The 12,855-nt window shown below is 43.1% G+C and overlaps 1 protein-coding gene across 1 annotated transcript; it reads right to left on the bottom strand.

Annotated features, from left to right (window-relative positions):
• Positions 1–2,441: 2,441 nt before the first annotated feature.
• On the bottom strand, positions 2,442–8,950 carry LOC120041191 (beta-microseminoprotein). The gene is made up of 4 exons (XM_038986127.1): positions 8,798–8,950; positions 4,918–5,026; positions 4,535–4,637; positions 2,442–2,840 (listed from the first exon to the last, which is right to left on the bottom strand). Exons 1-4 carry the CDS (start codon positions 8,798–8,800, stop codon positions 2,711–2,713), a joined length of 345 nt encoding a protein of 114 aa, XP_038842055.1. The 5' UTR covers positions 8,801–8,950; the 3' UTR covers positions 2,442–2,710.
• Between the last annotated feature and the right edge of the window lie 3,905 nt (positions 8,951–12,855).

Consider the following 12,855-nt stretch of genomic DNA (forward strand, 5'->3'; position numbering starts at 1 on the left):
CAGACTCACATTAAGCATTTCCAATTCAAAATTAAATCTAGAATCGGTTTCCTATTTCGCATCAAAGCCTCCTTCACTCATGCTGCCAAACATACCTTCGTAAAACTGACTATCCTACCGATCCTTGACTTCGGCGAGGTCATTTACAAAATAGCCTCCAACACTCTACTCAGGAAATTGGATGTAGTCTATCACAGTGCCATCCGTTTTGTCACCAAAGCCCCATATACTACCCACCACTGCGACCTTTACGCTCTCGTTGGTTGGCCCTCGCTTCATATTTGTCTCCAAACCCACTGGATCCAGTTCATCTATAAGTCTTTGCTAGGTAAAGCCCTGCCTTATCTCAGCTCACTGGTCACCATAGCAGCACCCACCCGTAGCACGCGCTCCAGCAGGTATATTTCACTGGTCATCCCCAAAGCCAATTCCTCCTTCGGCCGCCTTTCCTTACAGTTCTCTGTTTCCAATGACTGGAACGAACTGCAAAAATCACTGAAGCTGGAGACCAATATCTCCCTCACTAGCTTTAAGCACCACTGTCAGAGCAGCTCACATATCACTGCACCTGTACATAGCCCATCTGTAAATAGCCCATCCAACTACCTCATCCCCATACTGTTATTTAGTTTATTTATTTTGCTCTTTTGCACCCCAGTATCTCTACTTGCACATTCATCTTCTGCACATCTATCACTCCAGTGTTAATGCTATATTGTAATTATTTTGCCACCATGGCCTATTTATTGCCTTACCTCCCTTATCTCACCTCATTTGCACACACTGTATATAGACAGTTTCTACTGTATTATTGACTGTATGTTTGTTTATTCCATGTGTAACTCTGTGTTGTTGTTTGTGTCGCATTGCTTTGCTTTATCTTGGCCAGGTCGCAGTTGTAAATGAGAACTTGTTCTCAACTAGCCTACCTGGATAAATAAAGGTGAAATATATATTTTTTTAATAAAATAAACTGTAAAATAGCATTGTATCTGGTGAACACATTTCCTGTGTTGGTAACAGGCTGATTGGTCGGCTATTTGAGCCAGCACAGTGGGCCTTACCATTCTTGGGTAGTGGAATGACTTTTGCTTCCCTCCAGGCCTGAGGGCACACACTCTCTAGTAGGGTAGATTGAAGATAGGGCACACACTTTCTAGTAGGGTAGATTGAAGATAGGGCACACACTCTCTAGTAGGGTAGATTGAAGATAGGGCACACACTCTCTAGTAGGGTAGATTGAAGATATGGCAAATAGGAGTGGCAATATCATCCACTATTATCCTTATTAATTTTCTATCTAAGTTGTTAGACCCTGGTGTTGGCATGTTGAATGCACCGAGCTGTCTGTCTAAACTACTGGCACACAGCTCAGACACCCATACATACCCCACAAGACATGCCACCAGAGGTCTCTTCACAGTCCTCACGTCCAGAACAGACTATGGGAGGCACACAGTACTACATAGAGCCATGACTACATGGAACTCTATTCCACATCATGTATCTGATGCTCCCCAGAACAGACTATGGGAGGCACACAGTACTACATAGAGCCATGACTACATGGAACTCTATTCCACATCAGGTAACTGATGCAGCAGGAGAATCAGATTTAAAAAACATTTTAAAAAACACCTTATGGAACAGCGGGGACTGTGAAGCAACACAAACACACACACACACACACACACACACACACACACACACACACACACACACACACACACACACACACACACACACACACACACACACACACACACACACACACACATGGATTTGGTACTGTAGATTTGTGGTAGTGGTGGAGTAGGGGCCTGAGGGCACACAGTGTGTTGTGAAATCTGTGAATGTATTGTAATGTTTTAAAATGGTATAAACTGCCTTCATTTTGCTGGACCCCAGGAAGAGTAGCTGCTGCCAAATAGGGATCCATAATAAACCCCAGGAAGAGTAGCTGCTGCCAAATAGGGATCCATAATAAACCCCAGGAAGAGTAGCTGCTGCCAAATAGGGATCCATAATAAACCCCAGGAAGACTAGCTGCTGGCAGCTAATTGGGATCCATAATAAATACAAATACAAAATAGACAACAATAATTGTTTCACCTCTCCCACATTCACAATTAGAAAATTACAATGCTTGTCTTTCATCAGATATACTTGGATGTGTCGTGTCAGCGTTTGTTGCTGGCATGTCGTCCGTCCCTAAGTTTTCTTATCTTGCCAATGAAAAAAATCATCAAAGTAGTTTACAATATCAGTGGAACCAACATTTTCCACAACGAATTCGCTGCAAGGCACAGTTTTATTCAGAGCCATGATGGCATTGAACTCCCTTCCATCGCCAATTACTCAAACAGCAAAATGACCTTTAAAAAACAGATTCAAAACCAACTCTTGGAACAGAAGGGACTGTAAGGCGACACACAGACACACTAACACAACATTTTTGTTGTACTGTTTGTATTTTTTAGCTGCATTGTTTGTATATCATTATATTTTACATTTGTTTGTCCTAATCTATCAGTGTATCAGTGTTTGTTACTTGTCATGTTCTGTGTGGACCCCAGGAAGAGTAGCTGCTGCTTCTGAAAAAGCTCATGGGGATCCAAATAAACATTGACATGTTCACTGTTGCCTTGTTTTATTTGATGTAAGTTCCTTCTATACATGTTGGTGTGTACATGCAACCATGTAGACAATTTTATAAGACCATACTGATGGGGCTGTTACAGTCCTTGGTCTTGTCTGACTTCATCACCAGTCTGGATGAGCAGGCTTTTCTGTCCACCACCAGCTCACACTCTGCTGGGAGATCCACCACCTTTGGGATCCTGAGATGGAGAGAGGGGGAGAGAGATGGAGAGGTAGAAGGGAGAGGGAGGTAGAAGGGAAGGAGGAGAGAGGGAGAGGTAAAATGGAGAGGTAGAAGGGGAGGAGGAGAGAGGGAGAGGTAAAAGGGAGAGGTAGAAGGGAAGGGGGAGAGAGGGAGAGGTAGAAGGGAGAGGGGAGAGAAGGAGGGAGAAAGAGAGAGGGAGAGGGCAAGGGTGGGAGGGAGAGGGCAGGGGGTGGGAGGGAGTGAGGGAGTGGTGACAGAGAGGGAGAAGGGAGAGGGGGAGAGAAAGAGAGGGGGATGGATAGAGAGAGAAACAGAGAGGGGGATGGATAGAGAGAGAGAAAGAGAGGGGGATGGATAGAGATAGAGACAGAGAGGGGGATGGATAGAGAGAGAGACAGAGAGGGGGATGGATAGAGAGAGAGACAGAGAGGGGGATGGATAGAGAGGGGAATGGATAGAGAGATAGACAGAGAGGGGGATGGATAGAGATAGAGACAGAGAGGGGGATGGATAGAGAGAGAGACAGAGAGGGGGATGGATAGAGAGGGGAATGGATAGAGAGATAGACAGAGAGGGGGATGGATAGAGAGAGAGACAGAGAGGGGGATGGATAGAGCGAGAGACAGAGAGAGGGATGGATAGAGATAGAGAGAGAGAGAGATAGAGACAGAGAGGGGGATGGATAGAGAGAGAGAAAGAGAGGGGGATGGATAGAGATAGAGATAGAGAGAGAGAGAGAGAGAGATAGAGAGAGAGACAGAGAGGGGGATGGATAGAGATAGAGATAGAGAGAGAGACAGAGACATAGAGGGGGATGGATAGAGATAGAGAGAGAGATAGAGAGAGAGACAGAGAGGGGGATGGATAGAGAGAGAGACAGAGAGGGGGATGGATAGAGAGAGAGACAGAGAGAGGGATGGATAGAGATAGAGAGAGAGAGAGATAGAGACAGAGAGGGGGATGGATAGAGAGAGAGAAAGAGAGGGGGATGGATAGAGATAGAGATAGAGAGAGAGAGAGAGAGAGAGAGACAGAGAGACAGAGAGGGGGATGGATAGAGATAGAGATAGAGAGAGAGACAGAGACATAGAGGGGGATGGATAGAGATAGAGAGAGAGATAGAGAGAGAGACAGAGAGGGGGATGGATAGAGAGAGAGACAGAGAGTGGGATGGATAGAGATAGAGAGAGAGAGAGAGACAGAGACAGAGAGGGGGATGGATAGAGGCAGAGAGAAGGAGAGGAAGATAGGAGGGAGAGGGGGAGAGAAGGGGGTGGAGACAGATCCATGCAGAGAGAAGGAGAGGAAGATAGGAGGGAGAGGGGGAGAGAAGGGGGTGGAGACAGATCCATGCAGAGAGAAGGAGAGGAAGATAGGAGGGAGAGGGGGAGAGAAGGGGGTGGAGACAGATCAAGGCAGAGAGAAGGAGAGGAAGATAGGAGGGAGAGGGGAAGAGAAGGGGGTGGAGACAGATCAAGGCAGAGAGAAAAAGAGGAAGAGAGAAGGGGGTGGAGACAAATAGAGAGAGAAAGGGAGAAAGAAATGAGGAGTGGGGGTCAAATCAGGCTCTTGTTTGCTGGTTTCAATCTCTCAATATAACTAGTGCATCTCTCATAGAGGTGTAGACAGATAGGGTTATACTCATGCCAATAAAGCTTATTATAATTTGATAGAGAAATATGGTGTTACTTGTTGCAGCAGCTGATGCCTTTCTTGGAGCAGGAACAGTCGTAGCAGTCCTTCACCCATGAAGAACCAAACACATGCTGCTTCCCCTCCTTATCCACACACCCTACACACACACACACACACACACACACACACACACACACACACACACACCACACACCACACACCACACACACACACACACACACACACACACACACACACACACACACACACACACACACACACACACACCTGTTTAAGCCACTTTACCAAACACATACAGCATCACACCCTCCTTATCCTGGTTACAATGTACTTCACTGTCTAATTAAAATTGTAATAGTATTGTAGTAGTATGGTAACAGTATTGTAGAAATATCATAGTATAGTACTAGACTCACCCTTTGTTGGAGTCTTGGAATCTTTGGTCTCCAGCCCCTGGAAGAAGCACTGAGCTTGGCACACAGGCACCAGCGCCAGGACACACACTACCACACGGATGAGAGAACCCTGTAACAGACACACGATTGGTCGATTGCAACGAATACTAAATCATTTTAAGCACATCCAGCGCTAACCTGCGCTAAGTAACATACGAAACATCCCCATCAAACTCCGTCAGTAAACTAGAGATGTCTGCGTCTCAATCCATCAGCCTGTCAGCTTTCCGCATCTGGACAAAGTACAACAGCAGTGTTAGTCAGACCATAAGAATCAAAATGTCTGAACGGTTTGGCCTTCAAAACTAATATGACCTCGCTAATGAAAGGGGAGATTCTCACAAACACGATGGTGTTCTCCGTTTTGACAAGTGTCATGGGACATGTCTGAATGTAACTGGCAACGGTTTTTAAACACGATGGAAGTATGGAGGTAGTTTTGTGCCAACAAAAAAAGGGGTGAAATATTGTATCCACGAGTTCCCTCTGGGGAAATACCGTACCCGTCAAAAGTTTGGACACACCAACTCATTCAAGGGTTTTTATTTATTTTTTACTATTTTCTAAATCTTGTAATAAATTATGTAAGAATCAAATAATGTGGAAATTGAGCAAGTTGAGATGACTAAACTGCTTGGAGTAACCCTAGATTGTTAACTGTCATGGTCAAAACATATTGATGCAGTAGTAGCTAAGACGGGGAGAAGTCTGTCCATAATAAAGCGATGCTCTGCCTTCTTAACAACACTGTCAACAAGGCAGGTCCTACATGCTCTAGATTTGTCGCACCTGGACTACTGTTCAGTCGTGTGGTCAGGTGACACAAAAAAGGAAAATTGCAATTGGCTCAGAACAGGGCAGCACAGCTGGCCCTTGGATGTACACAGAGAGCTAATATTAATAATATGCATGTCAATCTCTCCTTCCTCAAAGTGGAGGAGAGACTGACTTCATCACTACTTGTATTTATGAGAGTTATTGACATGTTGAATGCACCGAGCTGTCTGTCTAAACTACTGGCACACAGCTCAGACACCCATACATACCCCACAAGAAATGCCACCAGAGGTCTCTTCACAGTCCCCAAGTCCAGAACAGACTATGGGAGGTGCACAGTACTACATAGAGCCATGACTACATGGAACTCTATTCCACATCAGGTAACTGATGCAGCAGGAGAATCAAATTTAAAAAACATTTTAAAAAACACCTTATGGAACAGCGGGGACTGTGAAGCAACATAAACATTGGCACAGACACAGACACAGACACAGACACAGACACAGACACACAGACACAGACACAGACACAGACACAGACACAGACACAGACACAGACACAGACACACAGACACAGACACAGACACAGACACAGACACAGACACACACACACACACACACACACACACACACACACACACGATAACATACGCACTACGCATACACATGGATTTAGTACTGTAGATATGTGGTGGTGGTGGAGTAGGGGCCTGAGGGCACACAGTGTGTTGTGAAATCTGTGAATGTATTGTAATGTAATGTTTTAAAAATTGCATATACTGCCTTAATTTTGCTGGAACCCAGGAAGAGTAGTTGCTGCCTTGGCAGCAGCTAATGGGAATCCATATTAAATACAAATACAAATACATTGTAGAATAATAGTGAAGACATCATAACTATGAAATAGCACATATGGAATCATGTAGTAACCAAAAAAGTGTTAAACATCAAAATGTATTTGATATTTGAGATTCTTCAAAGTAGCCACCCTTTGCCTTGATGACAGCTTTGCACACTCCGACATCCTGTCGGGCTGTATCACCGCCTGGTACGGCAACTGCTCCGCCCACAACCGTAAGGCTCTCCAGAGGGTAGTGAGGTCTGCACAACGCATCACCGGGGGCAAACTACCTGCCCTCCAGGACACCTACACCACCCGATGTCACAGGAAGGCCATAAAGATCATCAAGGACAACAACCACCCGAGCCACTGCCTGTTCACCCCGCTATCATCCAGAAGGCGAGGTCAGTACAGGTGCATCAAAGCAGGGACCGAGAGACTGAAAAACAGCTTCTATCTCAAGGCCATCAGACTGTTAAACAGCCACCACTAACATTTAGTGGCCGCTGCCAACATACTGACTCAACTCCAGCCACTTTAATAATGGGAATTGATGGAAATTATGTAAAAATGTACCACTAGCCACTTTAAACAATGCCACTTAATATAATGTTTACATACCCTACATTACTCATCTCATATGTATATGTATATACTGTACTCTATATAATCTACTGCATCTTGCCATCTCTATGTAATACATGTATCACTAGCCACTTTAAACTATGCCACTTTATGTTTACATACCCTACATTACTCATCTCATATGTATATACTGTACTCTATACCATCTACTGCATCTTGCCTATGCCGTTCTGTACCATCACTCATTCATATATCTTTATGTACATATTCTTTATCCCTTTACACTTGTGTGTATAAGGTAGTAGTTGTGGAATTGTTAGGTTAGATTACTTGTTGGTTATTACTGCATTGTCGGAACTAGAAGCACAAGCATTTCGCTACACTCGCATTAACATCTGCTAACCATGTGTATGTGACAAATAAAATTTGATTTGATTTTTTATTTGATTTGAACTTTATTAGACTAGCCTACATTTTATAAAAATAAATATAGATTATGTAAATATTACGATTGACTTGATCTAGCGCTCTGTTCCTTCCGGGAAATTCAGCGTTACAGACAATTAAAATCAATGTGTTACGTTTCCAATGGTGAATGAAGGAGTCAGGCGCAGAGAGCAGGGTAGTTTCGAGCAAGTGGATATATACTTTAATATTCCAAAATAGAAAACGAGACGGCTACGCCACAAAACAATAGGGCGCGTCAACATCCAGTCCACAATAAACAAGGACAAAATCCACACGAATACAAACACCACAAACAGAATAACAAGCCCGCACAAAAGCCAGCGGGCCTACTGCCCTTAAATAGCCTACCCACAAAACTAAACTCAAAACAGGTGCACCCAATCAGCCCAAACTAACAGAAACAAAAAGAAGAGAATCGATGGCAGCTACGACCGCTGAGCGCCGCCCAGCGGGCCTACTGCCCTAAAATAGCCTACCCACAAAACTAAACTCAAAACAGGTGCACCCAATCAGCCCAAACTAACAGAAACAAAAAGAAGAGAATCGATGGCAGCTACGACCGCTGAGCGCCGCCCGAACAGGAAGAGGCACCATCTTGTTCTTGCGGTTTGCAGAGACTGCAGTCATGCTGCATATGTCGGCTCATTCCATATTACCTCAAAAAGTTTACCTGATTTTCCACGATACTTCGGCCAAACGGATTGAATCCTGCCCTTAGTTACACATTTCAAAAGTGGACAGTCCAGGGTACGTTCTCCCGATCTTGATAAGAAATGACCATATTTTTTATCTGAAAACGTTCTTTTTATAGATGGATTACATCAATTGGAAACAAAAAAATAAGAATAAGCTACTTCCTTAGATACCGCGCACCAGCTGTTGTTTACAAAAATACATATACATTTTAGCTCGTTAGTACACTGGCCAATGCTTGTTTCAATAGGCCCTCAGCGTTCATTGACAGACTCAACACAGATTCACACACAGCGCTCACATATTTACTTATTAAATACTTATTAAGAAACGTCTGATATTGAAGTTGAAATAATAAAGCCAATTCATAACTGGCATCAAATGTATGTTTATAACATTTCACAAGTGATACGTAATATCTTCTAATCACAAAACACTATTCTAGGGTCCCTACTGTGTGGGTTAGGGTACGTACCATGCTGACAGAAGTCTTCTTGTCAAAATGTAAGTTGAAGTGTTTTATGTCTCCCCGTTCACAGCTTTATATAAGACATTAACAGCCCTCCCAATGTCTTTATTTAAGCTTGTACACACAGCTAGAGTACACCTGCTCTCCCCAAAGCTCTATATGCATAGCGAATTTCCCCATAACTATCTATCAATCTCTGAACAACAGGAACCAGTATTTGTTTAAGGCAGGGCTGGAACAGTAAATACACCAGAATGGCCACGTCTCTTCAGTTTTTACTGATGAACTTTTGATGACTGATGACTGATGACACACACACACACACACACACACACACACACACACACACACACACACACACACACACACACACACACACACACACACACACACACACACACACACACACACACACACACACACACACACACACACAGAGTCCGGTAGAATAAGAGAACAGCATTGTAAACAGGACATGGATTATAGAATGGCTCTCCATCTTTTCATTTGACTGAAAGTAGCTTCTGGACATCAGAAGAGTTATGACTAACCTCAATTTGGACAAGGACTTCTACTTCAATGTATTGGACATATACAGTTGAAGTCGGAAGTTAAATACACTTAGGTCGGAGTCATTAAAACTCGTTTTTCAACCACTCCACAAATTTCTTGTTAACAAACTATAGTTTTGGCAAGTTGGTTAGGACATCTACTTTGTGCATGACAAGTAATTTTTCCAACAATTGTTAACAGACAGATTATTTCACTTATAATCCAATGTATCACAACTCCAGTGGGTCAGAAGTTTACATACACTAAGTTGACTGTGCATTTAATTAAACAGCTTGGAAAATACCAGAAAATGATGTCATGGCGTTAGAAGCTTCTGATAGGCTAATTGACATCATTTGAGTCAATTGGAGGTGTACCTGTGGATGTATTTCAAGGCCTACCTTCAAACTCAGTACCTCTTTGCTTGACATCATGGGAAAATCAAAAGAAATCAGCCAAGACCTCAGAAAAAAAATTGTAGACCTCCACAAGTCTGGTTCATCCTTGGGAGCAATTTCCAAATACCTGAAGGTACCATGTTCATCTGTACAAACAATAATACGCAAGTATAAACACCATGGGACCACGCAACCGTAATACCGCTCAGGAAGGAGACACGTTCTGTCTCCTAGAGATGAACGTACTTTGGTGCGAATAGTGCAAATCAATCCCAGAACAACAGCAAATGACCTTGTGAAGATGCTAGAGGAAACAGGTACAAAAATATCTATATCCACAGTAAAACGAGTCCTATATCAACATATCCTGAAAGGCCGCTCAGCAAGGAAGAAGCCACTGCTCCAAAACCGCCATAAAAAAGCCAGACTACGGTTTGCAACTGCACATGGGGACAAAGATCATACTTTTTGGAGAAATGTCCTCTGGTCTGATGAAACCAGCCGCAAGCTGAAGAACACCATCCCAACCGTGAAGCACGGGGGTGGCAGCATCATGTTGTGGGGGTGCTTTGCTGCAGGAGGGACTGGTGCCATTCACAAAATAGATGGCATCGTGAGGAAGGAAAATTATGTGGATATATTGAAGCAACATCTCAAGACATCAGTCAGGAAGTTAAAGCTTGGTCGCAAATGGGTCTTCCAAATGGACAATGACCCCAAGCATACTTCCAAAGTTGTGGCAAAATGTCTTAAGGACAACAAAGTCAAGGTATTGGAGTGGCCATCACAAAGACCTGACCTCATTCCTATAGAATATTTGTGGGCAGAGCTGAAAAAGCGTGTGCAAACAAGGAGGCCTACAAACCTGACTCAGTTAAACCAGCTCTGTCAGGAGGAATGGGCCCAAATTCACCCAACTTATTGTGGGAAGCTTGTGGAAGGCTACCCGAAACGTTTGACCCAAGTTAAAGAATTTAAAGGCAATGCTACCAAATACTAATTGAGTGTATGTAAAATTCTGACCCACTGGGAATGTGGTGAAAGAAATAAAAGCTGAAATAAATCATTCTCTCTACTATTATTCTGACATTTCACATTCTTAAAATAAAGTGGTGATCCTATCTGACCTAAAACAGGGAATTTTTATTTGGATTAAATGTCAGGAATTGTGAAAAACTGAGTTTAAATGTATTTGGCTAAGGTGTATGTAAACTTCCGACTTCAACTGTATCTGTTCAGACGTCAGATATGTAGGATGTCATTGCTCTCTCTTTCTCTCCTCTGTTTGTGTAACTTAATCTGTTGTGATTTAGTGTCGTTCCAGTTTAATGGATCTAATCTGTTGTGTTATGCCATTGCATGTGAAATAAATATGGTTATGACTAGTTACGGTGCCTTGGGAAAGACTTACATGTGACCTTATGTCAAATGAGAACTGTTGTCTAACTCTGTTCTCAATTCTCTCCTCAGGACCTACCAGCCGTTCCAGAGCTACCACACCTGCTTCAACTTGTCTCCTAACCATAATAGTAAACCTTTAGCTTCTTCAAAAAGGTTATTTGTTGAACCTTTGAGATTCATTAAAGAGGGTTCTAACGATAGCGGAACCCTATTTGCTGCTATATTCCGAGTCAATATTCTTGTCATAAGAAGAAAATCCCCACAATTTGTGGAAAACAAACATTCTTTACCATTGATCCCCATTGTAAATGTTTTGTTGTTGTACAGAAATAAAAACATGCTGAAAAGCTATGTAAGATAGTGTACACAGCTAGAGTACACCTGTAGTCATAATATCCCTCCCAATGTCTTTGTATAAGCTTGTACACACAGCTAGACACCTGCTCTCCCCAAAGCTCTATATACAGAGAGAATTTCCCCATAACTCTCATATCTATCAATCTCTGAACAACAGGGAACCAGTATTTGTTTAAGGCAGGGCTGGAACAATGAATATGACTCAAATACCCAGTCCAGAACGTCTCTTCAGTTTTACCAAGCTATACATACACATTGACTCACAAACAAGACACACACACACACACACACACACACACACACACACACACACACACACACACACACACACACACACACACACACACACACACACACACACACACACACACACACACACACACACACACACACACAGTTTTTAGTTACAAAACATTTATTCACAACAGATTAATCAGAGCATACCGGCATGACAACAGCTGGTTTCTACTGTCAAATAGACAGAATCTACTGTCCAATAGAACAACAGAACAGGACATGGATTACTTAGGGATTGTAGAATGGCTCTGCATCTGAAAGCGGCTAATTTACAGGCTCCTGAAACATTTTTTTTTTATGATTTCACCTTTATTTAACCAGGTTGGCCAGTTGAGAACAAGTTCTCATTTACAACTGCGACCTGGCCAAGATAAAGCAAAGCAGTGTGACACAAACAACAACACAGAGTTACACATGGAATAAACAAGCGTACAGTCAATAACACAATACAAAAAAAGAAAGTCTATATACAGTGTGTGCAAATGGCGTGAGGAGGGAGGTAGGGCAATAAATAGGCCACAGTAGCTAAGTAATTACAGTTTAGTAAATTAACACTGGAGTGACAGATGAGCAGATGATGATGTGCAAGTAGAGATACCGGGGTGCAAAAGAGCAGAAAGTAAATAAAAACAATATGGGCAAGAGGTAGGTAGATTGGGTGGGCTATTTACAGATGGGCTATGTACAGCTGCAGCGATTGGTTACCTGCTCAGATAGCTGATGTTTAAAGTTAGTGAGGGAAATATAAGTCTCCAGCTTCAGCGATTTTTGCAATTCGTTGCAGTCATTGGCAGCAGAGAACTGGAAGGAAAGGCGGCCAAAGCAGGTATTGGGGGTACTGTAACGACTTCCGCCAAAGTCGGTCCCTCTCCTTGTTCGGGCGGCGTTCGGCGGTCGACGTCACTGGTCTTCTAGCCGTCGCCGCTCCACCTTTCATTTTCCATTTGTTTTGTCTTGGTTTTCCGCACACCTGGTTCGCATTCCCTCATATGACTAAATGTATATATCCCTCTGTTTCCCCCATGTCTGTGTGTGGATTTGTTTGTTTGTTACGTGTGA

The sequence above is a fragment of the Salvelinus namaycush genome, unplaced genomic scaffold (genome assembly GCF_016432855.1).
Source record: "Salvelinus namaycush isolate Seneca unplaced genomic scaffold, SaNama_1.0 Scaffold412, whole genome shotgun sequence".
In the NCBI taxonomy this organism is placed as follows: Eukaryota; Metazoa; Chordata; class Actinopteri; order Salmoniformes; family Salmonidae; genus Salvelinus; species Salvelinus namaycush.

Excerpts from the sequence above, each read along its gene's own strand:
- LOC120041191 (XM_038986127.1), bottom strand. Across the intron at positions 4,638-4,917 it reads TTCCAAGACTCCAACAAAGG|GGTGTGTGGATAAGGAGGGG; the intron begins GTGAGTCTAGTA and ends GTGTGTGTGTAG. Across the intron at positions 2,841-4,534 it reads GGCATCAGCTGCTGCAACAA|GATCCCAAAGGTGGTGGATC; the intron begins GTAACACCATAT and ends TCTCCATCTCAG.